At 38.9% G+C, this 22,035-nt stretch overlaps 1 protein-coding gene and 1 non-coding gene across 2 annotated transcripts; one reads left to right on the top strand and one right to left on the bottom strand.

Annotated features, from left to right (window-relative positions):
* Window positions 1–2,705: 2,705 nt before the first annotated feature.
* Window positions 2,706–21,797, bottom strand: LOC112178259. Its single transcript, XM_024316432.1, has 7 exons — window positions 21,693–21,797; window positions 19,357–19,458; window positions 17,537–17,953; window positions 13,503–13,578; window positions 6,622–8,132; window positions 5,186–6,512; window positions 2,706–4,711 (listed from the first exon to the last, which is right to left on the bottom strand). The coding sequence occupies exons 1-7, from the start codon at window positions 21,795–21,797 to the stop codon at window positions 2,706–2,708; spliced, it is 5,544 nt and encodes a 1,847-aa protein (XP_024172200.1).
* LOC112181095 lies at window positions 7,523–7,629 on the top strand. The gene has a single exon (XR_002928700.1). It is a non-coding gene; the product is annotated as a small nucleolar RNA R71 (small nucleolar RNA).
* Window positions 21,798–22,035: the final 238 nt, after the last annotated feature.

The following is a 22,035-nucleotide window of genomic DNA, read 5'->3' as shown; positions in this document are numbered from 1 at the left end:
TCCAATCCTACTTGACTTGGGCTTCTTCGGTCTTCTAGTCCAACTTGGAATAGCTTTCTTCTCTCCAAAGGAATGCAGGGTTATTAAAGTCAATGCAAGAAATTACTCCAAATATGTCAAACACGTTCAGCCTTATCCCGTCAAAGTGCTAAGAGCAATGGACTTGGGCTTCACAAATCAGATTCTGAAAAGATATGCAAAATCCGTCAGAATCTGCCTTCCCGAACTAGGTTCGCTAAAATCATCATAACTTGCTCCACAAGAATGCGAATCCACTTCCGTAAAATTCCTCACAAAGCTAACATCCGTATCTTTCCAATGGTATAAGGCTCGCCTACTAGTTCCTTGTGAGAAGGTACAGTTTAATCTGTGAAGTTGACGCAAAGCAGAGACAATTCTGGAAGATCAGGATAGCAAGTATCCTTTCAATCTTGCGTTTGATTTTAAGCTCCAAATCTTTCTTTTCTTCAGTTTAACCTACAAAACACAAACACAAAGTAAATGACTCAAAAATGACAAGAACTAAGCCTAGAATCCTACATTTAAGGGTATAAAAAATGTATGAAATTATGAGTTATCAAATACCCCCAAACTTAGATTTTGCTAGTCCTCGAGCAAACAAGAAAAGAAAAATAAATATGACTCAAAGCACGGACCTAATGTCTTCCAAACATCTCAGAGAACTTATATTGCCCACAAGTATGGTCAGTCAAGATTCGAGCAAGCACAATATCAAATTCACAACTTCACTTAAAAGCTAATCTATTTTGATGACCATCATGCTCAAAATTTAGTGCAAGAACGATCAAACCAATGCAACAAAAGAAACCCAACTTCCTCATGTTTCAAACAAGTGTCAACTCAATTTCTCACAAGGATGCACTCAATTTCTTTCCACTCATGATTTTCTGACTATGGCATAAGCTTTCATTTTCACTCAAGTTATATGTGAGAGGAATGATGTATAAAGGCAAACAAATAGCTCACATACGAAAACAAGAACGAAAAGCTTTTTTCTGACAATATTTTTTTAATTATGATCTCATGAAAGGAATGCCAAAACTCGGATGAAAGGCCAGTGACACCATATGCTCACCCCTTTGCACAAGTCTCCACAAATCGAATGCACAACTTCAAAGATCGAAGAGGTCTTTATTTAGGGTTGTAACGGGGCTATGGGTGTAGGTTTCAAGAAAGAAAGGATCGGGAAATCACAAAAATTCTAAGGAAATTTAGCAGAGCACTAAGATGATAATGTAGAGAGATAAGAACTTCAATGAATTTCCTCAAGGCAATAAAACTCGAAACACATGAAGCAAGAAACTTTTTCTTAAGGCCGGATGTCATCTTTTTGGGCCTTTGCTTCATTCTAAACACCACAATATAATAAAACAACTTATCGAATCCAAGGAAATTCTTCTTCTTTTTTTTTTTCACTTTCGATTTTTTTTCTTCTCGGCTATTCTTTTTTTTTTTTTTTTTTTCTCGATAGCCATCAATATTTTTTTTTCTTCTTCCTTGGATCGACATTTACAATAACACTCCCCCATACTTGCTTACAACAATACCTTGATTTATAATGAATCTCTAAAAATTTTGCTCCACTAACTCCTTAGAATAGGGTCAAGATATAGCTATACTAGGTTAAAGGGTAAGGAATTTGTGGTTGACGAAAGAAAAGGCTTAATATAGGCTCAAGAAGGTTTATCTAGGGGGTTGCACAACTTGTGTGCATTAAAGGGACACAGGTTTAATTTGGCTATGGTGGTTAATCCTAGTGCCTTTATCCTTTCCCGTCCATCATGCAATTCAACCATACGCTTCAAGAGGCTTTGGGGCAAGTTCTAGCATTTGTCCTTATATAATATATGCAAGTTGAATCCGAGTCTCAACCAAGATGAATAAAAGATGAGATCATGCAAAATCCACGCCAAGAAAATAAGATGATCTATTCTAATTCACTCAGAAAAGAAAAGCACATATATAAGCTCAAATTCTCATAAGGGTTAAAATCAAGTTTAACTCATCCTAGCATGCATCAATCAAATTTCAATCATAACACCAATCTAACCATCAATGCAAGACAAGTTAAGCATAATAGTCATAAAAATCTATTAACAATTACTTAAAATCATGAATCAATACATGCTTGCTATCATCTTAAGACCATAATATTAATCCGTAAGAAGTTCATGCTCATCATTGTGTTTGGAAGAACCCTAAGACTTAGACTAACAAACAAAACTAAAAACCCAATGAAAACACAAAAATAAATTTTTTTTTTTTTTTTTATTATTGATTTTTTTTTTCTTTTTTTTGTATAAGGTCAAACAAACACAGAACACAGACCTAAAATAAAATAAAAATACGAAATCCCACCCCCAAACTTAAATTGAGCATTGTCCGCAATGTGAAGAACAAATCAATCGCAGGATTGAAGTGCATACTGCAATCCCCGAATATAAAACAGCAGTGCAGCAATAACAGTAAGGGGACAGAACACGACCAACACAACTAATGGATGAAAAAGAACTACGAAAATAGAAGAAAAGAGTTAGGAAACGTCCCTGGTATGAAGGTAGCAGATGTGAGCACGATTAGAAGCCTCATTCTTGCTGAACACGCACTCCTCTTCTTCCAAAAATCATTGGGTTGCCTCCCAACAAGCGCTAAGTTTTATGTCTTCAGCCAGACCAAGTTTAAGCTCATTCATTTGGAGGATCAGTGAAGGAAACATGCTGCTCATTGGTGTCAAAAGATGTCTCCAAGTAAGGTTTGAGACGTTGACCATTCACTTTGAAGATTGAGTTGTTCCTCAAGTTCTTGATTTCAATTGCTCCATGAGGAAACACCTTTGTAACCAGAAAAGGACCCATCCACCGAGATTTCAGTTTTCCTGGAAAGAGTCTCAGCCGAGAGTTATATAGCAGCACCTTTTGATTTGGTTCGAATGTCTTTTGACGAATGACTTTATCATGAAACCTCTTGGTGCGCTCCTTGTAAATTTTTGCATTCTCATAAGACTCATTACGAATTTCCTCCATCTCATTCAGCTGCAATGCTCTCTGTTCACCGGCTGCATTCATGTCAAAATTGTAGTGCTTGATTGCCCAATATGCTCGGTGCTCCAACTCCACCGGAAGATGACAAGCTTTCCCAAAAACTAAGCGATATGGCGACATGCCAATTGGAGTTTTATAGGCTGTCCTATAAGCCCAGAGAGCATCATTCAAACGTTGAGACCAATCTTTCCTATCCGGACGAACTGTTTTCTCCAAAATATTTTTAATTTCCCGGTTGGAAATCTCAACTTGACCACTAGTTTGAGGGTGGTAAGGTGTAGCGACTTTGTGAGTGATGGAATATTTCTTCATAAGTGATGCGAATGGCTTGTTGCAAAAGTGTAGTCCTCCTTCGCTTATAATAGCTCTAGGAGTGCCAAAACGAGCAAAAATATTGTCTTTGAGAAAAGAAAGTACCACCTTGTGATCATTAGTCTTGCAAGCAATTGCTTCAACCCATTTTGATACATAATCCACTGCCACCAATATGTAGAGATTGCCAAAGGATTGAGGGAAAGGTCCCATGAAGTCTATTCCCCATACATCAAATAATTCAACCACCAAAATATTACTCAAAGGCATCATGTCACGTTTGGAGATATTACCCATTCGTTGGCAGCGATCACATGAAGAACAAAATTCAAAAGCATCCTTGAATAATGTTGGCCAATAAAAGCCACTTTGAAGAACTTTAGCCGCTGTTTTCTTGGCTCCAAAATGCCCACCACAAGCATAACTATGGCAGAAACGAAGAATGCTTTGAAACTCACTTTCCGGTACACATCTTCTAATCAATTGGTCTGGGCAATGTTTGAATAAATATGGTTCATCCCAAATATAATGCTTCACTTTAGAAAGAAATTTCTCCCTCTCTTGCTTGCTCCAATGATCTGGAATTTTTTTTGTAACAATAAAGTTCACAATATGAGCAAACCAAGGAGGAGAATCACGTAACATAAACAATTGTTCATCAGGAAAATTTTCATTCAAAGGAAGGCAGTCCACTTCATCATCTTCATGCACCAATCTACTCAAGTGGTCTGCAACCACATTCTCACTTCCTTTTTTATCTTTTATCTCCAAATCAAATTCTTGAAGTAAGAGAACCCAACGGATCAGTCGAGGCTTCGCCTCTTTCTTGGCAAGTAAATATTTAAGGGCAGCATGATCAGTGTAGACAATTACTTTGGAACCAATTAAATAAGACCGGAACTTGTCTAGAGCAAATACAACCGCAAGCAACTCTTTTTCGGTGGTAGAATAGTTAAGTTGAGCATCATTTAGAGTCTTTGAAGCATAATAAATAGCATGAGGAAGCCTCTCTATACGCTGCCCCAAAACTACACCCACCGCATAATCCGACGCATCACACATTAATTCAAATGGCAAGTTCCAATCTGGAGGCTTTATGATATGAGCTGAAGTGAGGAGGGCCTTGAGCTTGTTAAATGCCTCTAGACATGCTTTATTAAACACAAATTCTGCATCTTTTGCTAATAAATTGCTCAATGGTCCTGCAATCTTGCTAAAATCCTTCATGAAACGTCGATAAAATCCGGCGTGGCCAAGGAAAGAACGCACTCCCTTTACTGTTGTTGGTGGAGGAAGATTGGTAATTAAATCCACTTTTGCTTTATCAACTTCAATGCCTTTGCTTGAAACAATATGTCCCAACACAATACCTTGCTTGACCATAAAATGGCACTTCTCCCAATTTAGCACAAGATTGGTTTCTTGACATCTTTTGAGCACTAGAGCTAAATGAAGCAAACAATCATCAAAAGAAGAACCAAAAACAGAAAAGTCGTCCATAAATACCTCAATAAATCGCTCCACCACGTCGGAGAAAATACTCATCATACACCGTTGGAAGGTGGCAGGTGCATTACACAATCCAAAAGGCATTCTCCGGTATGCGAAAGTACCAAAAGGGCAAGTAAATGTAGTCTTTTCTTGGTCCTCCGGTGCAATAGGAATTTGATTATACCCTGAATAACTGTCAAGGAAACAATAATAACTATGACCTGCCAATCGCTCAAGCATCTGATCAATAAAAGGTAATGGAAAGTGGTCTTTGCGTGTGGCAGTGTTGAGCTTTCGGTAATCAATACATACTCTCCAACCCGTAGTCATCCTTGTAGGCACTAACTCGTCTTTTTCATTCTTCACAACGGTTATTCCTGACTTTTTAGGAACCACTTGAACTGGACTAACCCATTGACTATCTGAAATTGGATATATAACTCCAACATCGAGGAGCTTCAAAATTTCAGCACGCACAACCTCTTTCATTGGTGGATTCAAACGCTTTTGTGCATCACGTGTTGGCTTCATATTGTCTTCAAGATGGATTCGGTGCATACACATTGTAGGACTTATACCTTTAATATCTGCAATTGTCCATCCAATCGCTATTTTGTGAGCTTGAAGAACTTGCAACAACTTCTTTTCATCTTCTTCACAAAGGTCCGAAGCAATAATCACTGGAAGTGTCTCACTTTCACCCAAAAATACATATTTCAAGTGTTGTGGCAGTGGCTTGAGCTCTAACTTCGGTGCTTGCTGAATGGAAGGCACAACTTTATTTGTGGACAAAGGTAAAGACTCAAATTGGTTCCACTTTCTTGATTCAAAAACCGGTGCAGCATTAAGAAGCTTCTCTAACTCATCAACCTCTTTCTTGGCATCAAAATCCATTCCAGATTGTGTCAAACATACTTCAAGGGGATCTTGAGATGAATTCAAAATAAAAGATTCATGAGTAATAGGAGAAATAGAATCAACCATAAAATATTTACCATCTTCGGAGGGACGTCGGCCAGCTTCAAAAATCTTGTACTCCACGGACATGTCACCAACTGTCATAGATAGAAGTCCATCTTTTACTTTAATTATGGTATCAGCAGTAGCCATGAATGCACGACCCAAAATGATTGGTACATCCTCACTTGAATAAGCATCTGGTTCAGTTTCAAGAATGACAAAATCTGCAAGCAATATGAACTTATCAACCTTCACTAACACATCTTCAACAATTCCCTTTGGCCTCTTGACTGATCGGTCTGCAAATTTCAAGGTGATTGATGTTGGTTGTAGGTCACCAAGCTTTAATTTCAAAAACAGAGAGTACGGCATCAGATTCACACTTGCACCCAAGTCCATCAAAGCACGCTCAAAATAATGATCACCAATTGTGCAAGGGATTGTGAAGCTGCCCGGATCCTTTAACTTTGGAGGGAGTCTTCTTTGAATTACGGCACTGACCTCTTCTGACAACAACACTTTCTCATGATCTTCAAATTTTCGCTTATTAGTGCATAACTCCTTCAAAAACTTCGCATAAGCTGGGATTTGTTTAATAGCATCAAGCAAAGGAATATTAATTTGTACCTTGCGAAATAGTTCCATAATCTCAGTCAAGTGCCAATCTTTCTTTGGCTTCTGAAGCAACTGTGGATATGGAGGTTTGGGAACAACTTGAGACTCTGAAGTAGACCGTAAAGGCGTTTCTGGGGTGCTAGAAGTCGCTGGGGTTGAATCAGTACGTTTTCGGGATTGCTGTTGCAGATTCCTTCTCTGCTGATTCATTAATTTCTGGGTTTCCCCGTTTGACTTCTTCTTTATCTCTTGGACTACGAACTTTTATATCAACTTCTTTTCCACTCCTCAATGTGATCTCAGCTTTCATAGGCTCATGTTTCTCAAATTGACCCCTTGGATTAGCAAGAGTTTGGCTAGGTAAACGCCCTTGTTCTCTCTCATTCAAAGCAGTGGCAATCTGACCAACTTGAACTTCTAGCTTAGAAATAGCTTGAGATTGAACTTGCTGCTCTTTCTTGGTCTCTTGAATAGCTTGAAGCATCTGAGCATTCGCCTTTTGAAATTCCATCTGATTTTGTGCAAGTTGCTGCATGGTTTCTTCAAGAGATGGTTTCTTTTGTTCAACCGACCCTTGATAATTTTGCATGGGAGGATTCCTTGGCATTTGCACCTGATTATTATTGCTATAAGAGAAATTTGGATGTTGCCTCCAACCTGGATTATATGTATTTGAAAAAGGATCATTAACAGGCCTTCTATAATTATTCACCATGTTGACTTGCTCATCATGGAAGAAATTTTCGGGACAAGCCTCTGTGGTATGTGCAATACTTGAACACGAAGCACATGTCTCCCTTGCAGCCTTATTTAATAGAGGAGTAAGGCTCTTCATTTGTCTTGCCAAGGCTGCAACTTGTTCTTCCAACTTAGTACTTGCACTAACCTCATATAGTCCTCCTCTTTTGGGCACTGATGTATAAGGATCATATTGCTGCGAATTTTCACATATAGCCTCAAAAGCTTGAATTGCCTCTTCTGTCGTCTTTCCCATCAAGCTTCCACCAACTGTAGCATCCACCATACTTCTACTTTGGGCATTCAAACCTCTATAGAAAAATTGAGCCTTTTGGGGTTTAGAAAATCCATGGTGAGGACACTTTAAAAATAAATCCTTATAACGTTCCCAACTCTCATAAAAAGGTTCTCCTTCGGATTGAGAGAAACCAAAAATTTCTGCTTGGAGAGCATTGGTTTTCTTAGCCGGGAAGAATTTCAACAAGAACTTTTTAACCAAATCATCCCAAGTATTGATGGAACCAAGGGGAAGAGAGCTTAGCCACTTTCTTGCCTTGTCTTTCAATGAAAAAGGGAAAAGCCTTAAACGGATCTGCTCATCTGATATCTCATACCGAAAAGTCCCACATATGTCCTTGAATTCCTCCACATGGAGATAAGGGTCTTCATTCGTCTTCCCATAAAAGTTAGGCAAGCTTTGGATTGTTGCTGGTCTAATCTCAAAACGCACTCTTGCAGGAATAGGAGCTACAACAATACAAGATGATGTTGTGAGTGCAGTAGGAGCCGTGAACTCCTTCAATGCTTTTGTTTCATCTTCTGCCATTGGAACCACAACTTGAGCTTGAGTTCTTGCTTGCTTTAAGAGTCTTCTACGAGTTCGTTCAATCTCCGGATCGTAGACAATGAGAGCTAAATTCTGGGATCGACGACCTTGCATAAACCAATTCAAACCTACAAGAAAAAAAAAAATAATAAGTAAAAGAAAAAACTAAAAAAAACTAAAAAAACTATACAAAAATGAAGTATGGCACAACTGACAAATCAAATTGAATTAAGTCAGTCCCCGGCAACGGCGCCAAAAACTTGTTGTCAATTTTAATTTAGTACTCGCAAGTGCACGATTCAATTGTAGGATAGATGTGCAAGCACGAGGTCATTCCCTCAAGGACTGATTGAAACAATTTTGCTATGACAAGTGTGCTTTACTCAAGTGAAACAAACTGATTTTTATGTTGTGATTGAGTTGTAAACAGAAAATTAAAGAAAGAAAAAACTAAAATTAAAGACAAGATTGAGTAATGAGATTCTTTAAGTTTAAGAACAGATTATGAAGATGCTAAAGCATTGAATCCACCACCTACTACTTCTACCCTATTCTCTAGTTGATAACCATTGAATTCTTAGATATCATGCTAAAGATTTCCGTACATAAGCCTTATTGATCCCAGACATATGCCAAAGTTCTTCTAACCTATGAATTCCAACTTATTGATCCTGTATAGAACTCACGTAGCCAAACTATAATTTACTCCACTTAATGATCAGGTTCAAGCAAACATGTTCAACTCCATTAAGCACAAAAGAACTAGGAAATCATGCAAACAAGAATATCGACTATGATCAAGCACTTGTATTCTTAATTCACAACTCTTAAATCACAAGATTAAATTATCTTTTGGCACCCTAGAAAACATCTACTCATTGATCAAGTATCATGTTCTTCAACCAAATAACTCATAAACAAAACCTAGGTCTTATTGATCCCGAGCAAAGATTTTGAATAAAAGTTCTATTGAAACGGTGATTAAGAGTTTAACATAGAAATCCAGAAATTCAATAGCAACCAACTAAACAAATAGAATAGTCATACTAGGGGCTTCATCTCAGCCCTAGCTTAGGAATTTAGCAATCCATAACTATGAAAAACATGACTAGAATCAAAGAAAACATGAAACAAACAATGGAAGAATTGAGGAACTCCGGTCCAGCGATGGTGAGAGCTTCTTCTTCTCCTTGTTCTCTGCCGAATATGCTGTGTATTCTGTCTCTAGACGTGCTAGGTTTTCTCCCTGTATGTCTCTTTCCAATCCTACTTGACTTGGGCTTCTTCGGTCTTCTAGTCCAACTTGGAATAGCTTTCTTCTCTCCAAAGGAACGCAGGGTTATTAAAGTCAATGCAAGAAATTACTCCAAATATGTCAAACACGTTCAGCCTTATCCCGTCAAAGTGCTAAGAGCAATGGACTTAGGCTTCACAAATCAGATTCTGAAAAGATATGCAAAATCCGTCAGAATCTGCCTTCCCGAACTAGGTTCGCTAAAATCATCATAACTTGCTCCACAAGAATGTGAATCCACTTCCGTAAAATTCCTCACAAAGCTAACATCCGTATCTTTCTAATGGTATGAGGCTCGCCTGCTAGTTCCTTGTGAGAAGGTACAGTTTAATCTGTGAAGTTGACGCAAAGCAGAGACAATTCTGGAAGATCAGGATAGCAAGTATCCTTTCAATCTTGCGTTTGATTTTAAGCTCCAAATCTTTCTTTTCTTCAGTTTAACCTACAAAACACAAACACAAAGTAAATGACTCAAAAATGACAAGAACTAAGCCTAGAATCCTACATTTAAGGGTATAAAAAATGTATGAAATTATGAGTTATCAAATACCATAACGTGATGCAGTGGCGCGGCATAGCAAAAAATCTTTTCTTCTTCGCAAGTCGGGTGTCCGTTGGATAGTTAAGGGAGGATATGAACACTTCTTTTTTGCTTAATATGGTAAAATACGGCACATTTATAAGTTTATAGTACTTTCAATGGTTCTCAAGTGTTGCACTCTCAAGACCAGAACGTCTAGCATATCAGTTCTATATTTACTAAAGATCCTAATATTGTGGACATTGGACTTGTGGAAAGATGCATGTATATGAGTCTATATATGATGCATTTATTTCGTGTGCGTAACTCACTTATTCTTTAGTTGTTATTGATGAACTTTAGTGCACTTTTAGTAGTGTTAATTCAAAGCTAAAACAATATAGACATAGGCAATACGTAATACTATATACAAAGTTTAGTTGTCATGTGATTAAAAAAGAAAGGGAATCCAGACCGATCGCAAAAGGAAGGTTAACTACAAGAAAAAAACTCATATAGAGACGATGCTTGTAGTTCATAAGGAAGAACCCTTCCAAGTCTAGCCAAACGTACTTAAAAGAATTTAAAAAAAAGGTTCATCAAGCATCATAATTCAAAATGAAGAAACTTCAGGAAATTACAATGAGTTGCATAGTGTTCGGTTCCACTCTTCTGAAAAGCCATTATCTCCCTCTCTCTCTTTTTTTTTTTGGAACTTTCAATCTCCTTTACTCAAGTATAAACTTCATTGGGCTCAGGACACTTGTCTTAATTGCTCTTAAGTATTGGAATATTCATTGGGGAAATTTCTAATATTAAATGATTTGGGAAGTACAAATCTTGAAGGTTTCCCTAGTGGTCGCTTTAGTAGTACGCAGCGAATCTATTGGTGGATTCCCTAAACCCTAATAATTAACCTGAGTCGGCCAATCCAAAACAAAAGCTCAAGAAACGAGCGCCAAACCCTAATCTGTACATAATGTACAGCACAGCGTGCAGAAGAGAAATAAAAGAAAACCATCAATTGCATGTTTAATGTGGAGTATGGATTTGATTTGAGTCCATCCAAATGGAAAAAGCAAACGGTTAGAGGGGATTTTGTCACCTGAAATATACATCTGGCTCCACTACTAATTTATTAGATCAACGACTAATCATCAATATCGCCTGGCTTTATACTTACAAATATAAAATTGATTAGATCGACAGTTGTTAAGCGCTTTGAATTAATTTCTATTTTTAGTTGTGGTTGATAATTGTCCAGCCAGCGTCAACTATTATTAAAACTTGTTAAATACTTTTTACATTAAGTATGTTTAATACTCTATATATACAAACATATATGTTTTATTTAGTATTAGTCTTGTTTAAGTGTACTTCTTTTACAGACACACACACAAAGATAGATCATATATTTATATATATATAGAGCTTAATTACTGTGCACATCTACAGGTCAGTAAAAGTCATCATCCTACAGTGGACACGCTAGTAAATAAGTTTTTCTATTATTTCATCTCGACTGGTTTTTTCTTTAGTAGGTAAGAGATCGTGATAGCTCGACTGTCCATTTTATCGTAGTGTGAGACATTATCACATGTTTTCGTGTGCTCAACGCACTAATAAATAAGTTTTTCTATTATCTCATTTTGACTTGTTTTTTTATTCAATAGATAAGATATCGTGATAACTCGTCTATCCATTTTGTCGTATTGTGAGACATGTAACATGTGCATACAAAATTATTTTACTTTTTCACACTACTAACAATCACACTCACATGCTTCATTCTTTTTTTAAGAGCTTAACTTGTTTAAGAATATACACTATAACAAGCCGTGATCAACTTAACGTACAAGCCCTTATCTCAAGGTTAAATAATCGAATGTTTTTATGCAATTGAAGTTGCACTCAATAATAGAAATGACGAAGTAAAAGCATAACAAATTTAACGAAGATGTGATTTTAGAGAGAGAGTCAAGGTACTGGAAGGATGGAGGGAAAAAGAAATGAGGTAGGAGCCTATGATTCAGATCATATGCATAATGGTTTCTTCTGTGGTAATGAAATACAACTTGGCTAATATTAATGGGTTGATAGTGCCAACTTTGGAATTTGAAACTTCAGGTGAGGGACAAAGTTTGCAGTTGGCAGTAGATCTCCTACTCCGGGTCAGTCGATCAGGTGCTTTGACAACAAATATTATTTGGAGTCAGTGTATGCACGCCAATTTCCATATATGTATTACACTTTAGAGGAATCCAAGCTATCTTTCTCATTTACTTTTCCTTCAACATTTTCCACTCCTTAACTTTAACTGACGTGTATTTAGGCTAGGGGTGAGTTCGGTTCCGAACCTAAATCGAAAACCGAACTGAATTTAGGCTCGGTGCGATTCGGTTCGGTTTTTGTGTTTTGAGAAGTTGACACCGAAAACCGAACCGACCCGAACGGTTCGGTTCGGTTTCTTTTTTTTTTTACAGACTTCTACTTTTTTAAAATAAAAATAATTTAATAATTGTTTTTTTTTTCCAGGTCTTTTTTATAGTTCATTCTCTCTTTTTGCTAGCCTTTTGGGCCCTTCCTCACCAAAAAATAAAACTATGCATCAAACACATTGGTGTAGACTCGAGAGATTCAAGTCCATCTACTTACAAAAATTACTCCAGAAACTAGGAAATTAGGAATCAAGGCCATTGGAGCCTTTTCGATATAACAAATAAAATAAAAGAGCAACCCATTAACCAATAACCACCCACACAAGCAAAAGACATGAAAAACAAAAACAAAAAAGAGAATGCTGTCTCAAAATTGATGCTTGTAATCTCTGCCATAGCTCCTGCATACATTTCAGATCACACAAACTGAGTCAGTCTCTAAATCCAAATCAATATAAAACGCCACAGTCAATCTTTGTCCTATGTTTCTGATAAATAAAAAATATAATAACTTTCTTTGCTTGAAATGGGAAGTGACATGAATTGGTGTTAATAGCTAGCTATACAGCTTAAAAAGGAAGTCTCATCATATATAATCATCAAGTTTATACACATCTATCAACTTATATGTAGACTTTTAGAGTAACAAACCTGCAAATGACTAGCTATGTTCTCCCTAGTCAAGCCAGGCACATTCATGAACTCAAGGATTCTCCCTAGGCACAGCCTCTGTATGGAAAGCCAAAGGTAAACAATACTTATTAGTAGACCAAAAATTAATCAGACAGCGAAATATATAATATAATTAAACTTACTATCCTATTAATGTAAACATGGCACAGGCAGACTGAGGAATCAATACATATTCTACTATCATATCATATCAATGGTCATATCAGATAGTATTATCTCAAATTACCCTTAACTCCACCTTATGCCTCAAAATCAGTAAGACTTGGTAGTGAGAATAATCTCAATTATAGAATACATGCCCCAAATGAAAACAACACCAAAACGCAAAACTGATTCAATAATTTTGATATGTTTACCAGTTAAAGCATGTCTTGTTAAACAGACCAGATTACATAGTGGTTATTCAAATTCCTAAGCTTGCAGATTAGAGACCCAGCTATAACAAAGTATATGATTTAAGTCATCATCCCAGCTAAAACATAACATATTGAACAGAGAAACCATCAATGTTTTAAAGTAATGAACATATATTACTTATAAACGCATACTGTACCTGCAGTAATTAATATTGTTTGATCAGCACCACCATCCAATTCACTACTTTGCATCCTTGAAATTATAGCATCTGCCTAACAAAAAAAGGCCAGGAACAATACACAGTCACACACTGTCATTCAAGTTTGAACTTTGAACCATAAATTAAAACACCCAGACAGTGAAATAATATGAAAATAAATATCAAACATTGTCATCATCCTTCTGCGCACTGTGTCAATTCGGTATGAAGCCAATCCAGGTCCAATCGTAATTCACCATCCCAGCAAAAACAAGCAAAGAAACTATCCTGTAAAATACCAAGAGAAAAACATATATTACCATCAAGTCATCAACATGCATGAAAACCAAGATTGAAATCAAAATATTAACACCCAGAAAATCAAAACCTTAAATTAAATAGAAATTAACAAAAACCACATTAGAATAGCAAAAGGCATCAGAAATACCCATCGATCTAGTCCTTGCGGCGGCGGCGGAGATCGTGCTCATCAAACTTCAACCACCATGGCACCATACTCGGATTTCAAACGAAACCCGATAACCCAGAGAAGAGTATTGATGGAAATAATTACATCACCCGATCTGGACCATGGCCATCGATCTGGACCTTGGCTATGGAGGAGAAAAGAACACCGAGTCTTCTTCAATCTCTTAAGTCAAAAAACAGGAAATAAGAAGACAAGATAGCGCTGCTAGTGAGGATTGAGGACTTGAGGAGTTGAGGTCGAGGATTGAGGACACGAAATATGAATCGGGAAAATCAGAATCTCAGATCGGTGAAAATCAAAGACGGAGGAAGCTCCGGCTGAGAGATGTGTGAAGGAAGAAGGTAGAGAAAACGAACCTGAAGGAGTTGACATTTTACGGTGGCGATCCCAAAGAGGCGGTAGAGGGGACCACCGAGACCTTGGCCTGACGGTTTTGGACGGTGAGCTTAACCCAGTCCTTGGCGGTCTCCTTGGCGATCTCGAATTGTCGATGATGAAGAGAAAACTGAGAGGCCAATGAAGAAAGAGATCGGCGAGAGGAAGAGAGGTGAGAGGAAGAGAGAGAAACTGAAATGAGATAGGGTCGTGGAAGTGAGGCAGTGAGAAAGGGAATATAGTTGGTCTCTAACCCTAAAACAAAATGACATCGTTTTGTCAAAAGTGAACAGTGTTTCAGTTTTCGGTTCGGTTTTCACCGGGCCGAAACCGAAAACCGAACCGAACATAATAGGTTCTGTTCAGTTTTTTTTTTTTTGGTTCGGTTTTTTTTCGGTGCAGTTTTGTTTGGCTTCAGTTAGGGTTTCGGTGCGGTTTTTTTTCGGTTTTCGGTTTCGCAAGCCCACCCCTAATTTAGGTAACACGCATAGCTATGATTTTAATGTTTTCAAAACTCAACATGTTTTTTGCCGAATTTACCCCTAATTAAAGCAAAATATATTTTCATTGTTATTATCTGTATTTTTTCTCTCTCTGCTGCCCTTCTACTTCTTCTCCTCCTTTTTTCTCTCGTTTTTCTTCTCCCCTTCTTTTTTTTTTTCATTTTTGAAGTTCAAACTCTAAATTAACTAGATATATTCATGATAATCTATATGACAATCTGCCGATTGAATCTAAAATCCACATCGATGTTCTAGCTTGTTTATGGAGAAAACCCACCTAGTTCTTCACGCATTGACATTTCTCGAGGCAAAAATTTGGTACACAACAATTTCAGAGATTTCTTAGAGATTAGATCATCACTAATTTAGTGTAATTCCTAAATTTTTCAATCCAAATGACTTTTATTTTTGTCACACCCCGATTTTTAACACAATTAAAAATCAATATATAATTATGGGATGTGTGATGGTTCAACCATCAATACAAAATACCTGAAAAACTTTTTCCGTTTTTAACCAAGTACATACTGATGTCCTAGACCCTCTCTGTCAATACAGACTCGCTCCGTATAGTCAAATATTACACAAGTTTACAAATTAAATTATTTCAACAAAATAATAAGTAAATGCTCCTCAAAGCTTACTACAAGCGAAAGTCTTAATAATGGTAAAGTCACAAAATTAGCTTCCTACCGTAAAGCTGCAACTAGCGGAAACTCAGCTTCAACCATGATTACCCTGACCTACAGGATTAATCTCTATACCATCGAATAGTGCACCAGGTTGCAACACAACAAACTTGGTAAGCTTATGAAAGCTCGTATGAGTAACTCAAAACAAACTCCACACAACTCACACCAAAACAAGGAAAACCTTTCAACTCGAGAAAAAGGACACATACCATGCTTCCCAAAACAATATTCTTTTCCCAAAAGAAAACAACAAAAGTCACCCCGTGACAAAATCATAATAATTGAAACTCTGAAAATTAAATCTGAAAATTAAATATGATACACAAGTCCACCCTGAACGTTTAAAAGAAAGAATCCTCGAAACTCCCTTTTAAAACACGTACTCAAAACAATGAAAGTCACCCCCTGACAAAATCATATTAATGGAAACTCTGACAATTAAATATGCTTTTTCCCAAATAACACAACAAAAGTCACCCCGTGACAAAATCATATTAATTGAAACACTGACAATTCAATATGACCACAAGTCCCACTTAGACATTTAAAACAAAAAATCCCCGAAACTCCCTTTTAAAACACGTACTCATAAGCATCAAGTAGCTCCCCGCTACTCCCTATGATGTACAATGGCAACAGACTAGAGCTCTAATTAATCATATCCACTCACTCGGCCAAATGCATGAAGTCCCGATATATATGCCTGAGGTCACTCCCAGCAACCTCAAATCCTTAGATCTCCTCAATCGTTAGATGAGAACATTTAAAAGCGGTCACTCAGGACCAAATGTTACTTAACTCTCAAAATGAGATGTCACCCCGTGACCTCCGATCATCAGACCTCCCCGGTTGCCAGATACCTCAAATCCTTAGACCTCCTCGGTCGTTAGATGAGAACATTTAAAAACTATCACACAGGACCAAATGTTACTCAACTCTCAAAATGAGATGTCACCCTGTGACCTCCGATCATCAGACCTCCCCGGTTGCCAGATCAAAACATTAAGCAAGTCACTCTGCACCCAAAATGTTAAACCAAATCAAAATGAGATGTCACCCCGTGACCTCCGAATCATCCGACCTCCCCGGTCGCCAGATTCAAAATATTAAGCAAGTCGCTCTGGACCCAAAATGTTAAATCAAATCAAAAGGAGAAATCACCACCTGTGACTCTCAGATCTTCAGACCCTCGGTCGTTAGATCAAAACGTTCAAATCATATTAAAGCAACTCACTCCAAATCTTAACACTTTTCAAAGATTAGAAATTCCCAATTCCTAACACAATGTTTCCCGAAAAGTTAAGCCTCAAAACGATAGAATGAAACCCATCATACATATTGTTTAAATCACCCATCAACCCATAAGAATATATATATATATATATATATATATATATATATATTTCATGTAAAAATATATACAAATGAACATTGTGAGATTACTCACCTCTAAATCCTGCTGCGTCTTCTATATAGAACAGAGTAGCACAACCACAAAATATCCGTCCAATAATACTTTATCAAGTACCTAATCAGATACGGTCTCAACTTAGTACACAATCACAATGGATTAAAGTCCGAAACCCCTGTTTTGAACTAAAATCCCCATAAGTAACGCCAATCGAGGCGAAACTTCATCTGAAAACACCCCAAAGTCTCCGGAACACTTCTAAGATCACTATCAAAACCACAAGTCGACAGACAATCGAATCCACATAGATAGAAAACCGTACGGTGCGAAATCACAAAAACCCTAACATACTCATACGACTCCAAAAATTACGTACTATACATCAAAACGCTCGTATCGACAAGTAGATGATATGAAAAAATAGAAACTATCCCTTACATGGCTGGAACGCTGCCACAGGCAGTTGCACAACCATCACAACCACTGCCAGCCAAAACTTAAAATCACATTAATCCAACCGTCCAAAATATCAAGAATACCAAGTAAAGCAACTTTAATACCTGGGGTTCAAGCCAACTAGGTCTAGATCGCCACCTATCACAGTCCAAAGCCCAATATTTATTGCTCACGTTGAGTTGCAACTCCACACTGAGAATCGTTTGAAACCACCACCAAGGATCGACAAAGGAGGCTCTTACGAACTCAACAAGCTTGGTTTGAAGCCCCGTCGTAGTCGGAGATCGGAGAACCGATTGGGTCCGACTGCCTCTAACTTCACCGTCTTGTAGCTCCGCCATGGGCGAGAATTGACGCAAGAGGATGCCACAGGAAGGAACGCACGGTGGAGGCAAAGAGGTCTGTCCAGGTTTCAAGGCCGAAGCCTGGAGGTAACCAGAGATGGAAATGGCGTCCAGGTCGAAACTGCAGGTCCGGGTCAGGTCTCGCGGCTTAAGAGAGAGAACGGAGGTTTTCAATATCTAAAAAAGGAAACTCCCCAAAATGAAAATAGTAACTTCCGAAAATGGAAAGTTCTGTTTCTAGTGGTTTCCAAAAATATCCGAAATTTCCATAGACCATAACTTTCACGTACGAACTCCGATTTTTGTGTTCCATATGTCCACGAACTCGTATCAACACGCTCTACAACTTTCATGATGGAAGTTTTTGGAGAAACCCAACGTATAAAAAGTCAACCTTCGTGCCCCCCTAAAACCATATTTTTCGAATAGCAATTCGTTCGAAACACTTCCTCTCCATCCACAAACCACGAAACCGTCCAATAACCACTAATTAATTCCAAAAAATTCTCAAAAAATAATAACTAATTTTTGGAGCACTACAATTTTTGCCTTACAGATTTCAAAACCCAATAGTCAAACTTTGAGAAGAAAAAAAAAACGAGTTGACACTGAGAAACCCAGAGACCCTCATATTTGACTTTGGGTTCATTGTTGTTAAGCCTTTTGTTTGTATTAGATTTTTGGGTTTAGTAAGGACAATAACTGTAATCTCATATATTCTATTATTTATCAACTATCTCTCCCTCAATCATGTATCCATGTGGCCTGATGATTTGGAATTCTGGGTTTGAAACTACCCAAAAGAAAGAAAGAAAAAAGATGATAAATCGTTCAGTACCCAGTAGTGAGAGAGAGAAGAGAGAGAAAAAAAAGGAATATAGAAAATAAATAAAAGGTATATTGGGATTTCAAAACATTAATGTCATAGGTAAGAGTGTTATCTAAATACACGTGTCAGTTGATGAATGGGAAAGGTTAGAGAGAAAAGGTAAATGGGGAACGTAGCTAGCTGTTTATGTGTGAGCATACGGAACGGGAACTAAGTGGGATCATGATAGGGAGAGAGAGAGAAAGAGACAAGCATGTATAGTGGTTCACCTTGCCCTTGAGGCAAAGCTACGTCCACTTAGAGATTCCACTAGTAGTGAGGCCAAGTAGCCTTTGTAGTGATTCAAGTACAAGGATCATGGATCCATCCCTTTCCAAGAAGGGGAGGACTTCCTCTTATAGCTTAAGGAAGTCTCATTCTATTCTACATTTCTGATGTGGGACATAATACACATATTTACTTATCTTGAAGGCTTTTGGAAAGCATGGGAGGGTGGCCTCCTGGCAAGATACCGGCCGACCTCCACCATGGCGTGGTAGCTCGGGTGTTGGTCTACCAGATGCGCGCATATCGTAGGCGGGACCTACCTTGTCGCGGGACCCACCTATGAGGTTGTTGCTTATGCTTGGCAGTATGTGATATAGGTGGTATGTACAAGTCCCCCAAGTCCCCGAGTAAGAGGCGCTTCTTGGTTGGGGAGTTTAAATATGATGCCGCCAAGTATGAGTGATAACCTCGTTGAACGTCATACCCATACTAGTCCCCCAACTCCATGAGCAAGAAGGGACTCTTCCAGGTCTTGTGAAGTTTCCATGACAGGTTGGTGCCACAGGGCCCACCATCTAGCTAGTACCTGCAAATACGATAAGAGTGTACAAAGAGCATATTGATTGCGCTAGGGCAATCTAGGTGACATTGGAGTCAAATGCATCGAGGTGCATGAATGTTTGTATGAGATGTATGTTATATATAGCATGTATGCACATATTATGTAGTGTTGACATACAACGTATAAGTCTAGAATGTATGTGGTTGTGAAAGTATAACGAAGTGCATATGATGCATAGATGTGTGATGAATGCGATGACGTGTACATAATGATATGTATATGTTGTATGCATATGATGCACATGTGTTAGGACCGAGAGTGTGGTTACTCGCCGAGTCACCCAAGTCACGTAGTGAAACAGAAATTTGGATTCAGGTTACGTTCGACGAAGTCGGTAAGGCTGAGAATGAAGCTCCGGTATCGAAGGATAGGTTAGAGGAAGGAACGCTAACTTACTTAACCTGAACGTAAAACCATAACTCGATTGTTTGGCTTATGTGTAACGGGAACGTAAGAGTTGAGCTCGCTCATGTTGAGCAGGTGTGAGTTTTCTCCTATGGTCTTATTAATGGGATGTAAAAGAAATTTAATTGTTGCGATCAACAATAGGTGAAAAATTTCAATATTTCCATTAATAGACCATAACATGAAAAGTATGAGTGTGAAGCTCAATGATAGTCCCGGTTAGGTACTACCTCCACTTGTGATAAGTGGTATAAATAAGTCCCCCAAGAGTAGAGAACGCTCGGGAGCTGAGATGACTCAAAAAGCAAGGGACTGGACCTTGGCTTATGTAAGGGAGCTACCTTTTAGTTATCCTGTTGGGATACTTCGCTCGAGTAGATGATTTATAAGGGCATGTAGGCCTTGTGTACAACGACTTTGGTACCCATTGGGGTATTGTATAGGCGTCGGCCTCTGGTACCCTTTGGAGGGCCCGGTCTCTGGTACCAGGCTGGGAAGTGAGAGGGCTTGGTGCCTCTTGTACCCGATGGGGTAAAGTGAGGGTTTTATCATCGTGACCCGGTGGGATCACATGAGGTCTTGAGCCTCGTACCCAATGGGGTAGAGTGAGGGCTTGAGCCTCCTTAACCCAATGGGGTTGAATGAGGGCCTGTAGGCCTCCGTGATCGATGGGATCGAAAGGAAGGCTTGAGCCTCCTAACCCGGTCAGGGTACCTCCCATGATTGGAGGGTTTATGAGATGCATGTTGCATTTATTTAGTGAATTTGACATGTATATATGTAGCAATTTTAATTGAAGGAAAATTAAATTAAAGCATTTATGGCATGTATGTTTAACATGTACTTGTAGTGGAAATGCTAGTAAGAATTAGCATTTTGTAAGCATGCCTAAGAATAATGGAGACATTCCAAGCATGACATAAGGATTTTAGGCATAGTGAATATGCTACTAATATCATCACGTTTTGTAAGCATGCTTAGATAAGTGATTAACGAAGCATGTAAAGCATTGCATTAGCTCAAAGTAAAAGAGCATAAGTGAGAACTTATCTGGAGCTGATAGAAAGTAGTAAGATATTGGAATTGTTGAAACATGAGATTCCATGTTTTTCCTAAAAATAAAGTCCTCCTTGTATAGTTGGACTGATAATGTGCTCAGTGGGAGGGATTCGTCCTTGGTGGGTCAATTGGTGGTGCTCGTGCATGATTCTTGGTGGTACCCGCTGACTCCTCGGAGGCCTGAAGAAGAGTGAAGCTTGGGAGTGGAGGGTAAAGGGTGTGCGCGTACCCGCTGACTCATGGTACCCGCTGGCTCATGGTACCCTGAGGCTCGTGGTACTCGGAGGCTCATGTACCCGCTGGCTCATCGGAGGCTTGGGTGAGGAGGATCATATACCCACTGGCTCATTGGAGACTTGGGTGAGAAAGGATCATTTACCCGCTGGCTCATTGGAGGCTTGGGTGAGAATCATGTACCCGCTGGCTCATCGGAGGCTTGGGTGAGGAGGATCATATACCCACTGGCTCATTGGAGACTTGGGTGAGAAAGGATCATTTACCCGCTGGCTCATTGGAGGCTTGGGTGAGAATCATGTACCCGCTGGCTCATCGGAGGCTTGGATAAGGAAGGATCATGTACCCGGAGGATCATGTACCCGCTGGCTCATCAGAGGCTTGGGTGAGGATCATGTACCCACTGGCTCATCGGGGGCTTGGGTGAGGACGGATCATGTACCCGCTGGCTCATTAGAGGCTTGGATGAGGAAGGATCATGTACCCGGAGGATCATGTACCCTCTGGCTCATTGGAGGCTTGGGTGAGGTTGAGGGAGGGGTGTCCTGCATGTACCCATGCACCCACTGCCTCTTGGTACCTGGTGGCTCGTGGTACCCGTACATGACCCTTGCTCAAGGTCGGAGGTTCATACCCAAACGTAGGGACCCTCCTTCTAGCGCCAATGTTTCTGTGTGAGAATACGGAACAAGAACTAAGTGTGGATCATGATGGGGAGAGAGAGAGAGAGAGAGAGAGAGAGAGAGAGAGAGAGAGAGAGAGAGAGAGAGAGAGAGAGAGAGAGAGAGAGAGAGAGAGAGAGAGAGAGAGAGAGAGAGAGACAAGCATGTATAGTGGTTCACC

The sequence above is a fragment of the Rosa chinensis genome, chromosome 7 (genome assembly GCF_002994745.2).
Source record: "Rosa chinensis cultivar Old Blush chromosome 7, RchiOBHm-V2, whole genome shotgun sequence".
In the NCBI taxonomy this organism is placed as follows: Eukaryota; Viridiplantae; Streptophyta; class Magnoliopsida; order Rosales; family Rosaceae; genus Rosa; species Rosa chinensis.
This window is presented reverse-complemented; position numbering and strand designations above follow the sequence as displayed.

Excerpts from the sequence above, each read along its gene's own strand:
- LOC112178259 (XM_024316432.1), bottom strand. The coding sequence starts at position 21,797 with ATGTACGGGTACCACGAGCCACCAGGTACCAAGAGGCAGTGGGTGCAT. Across the intron at positions 13,579-17,536 it reads CTAGTTGGCTTGAACCCCAG|GCAGATGCTATAATTTCAAG; the intron begins GTATTAAAGTTG and ends TTTTTTTGTTAG. Across the intron at positions 6,513-6,621 it reads CAGAGAAGGAATCTGCAACA|TTGCTTCAGAAGCCAAAGAA; the intron begins GCAATCCCGAAA and ends CCATATCCACAG.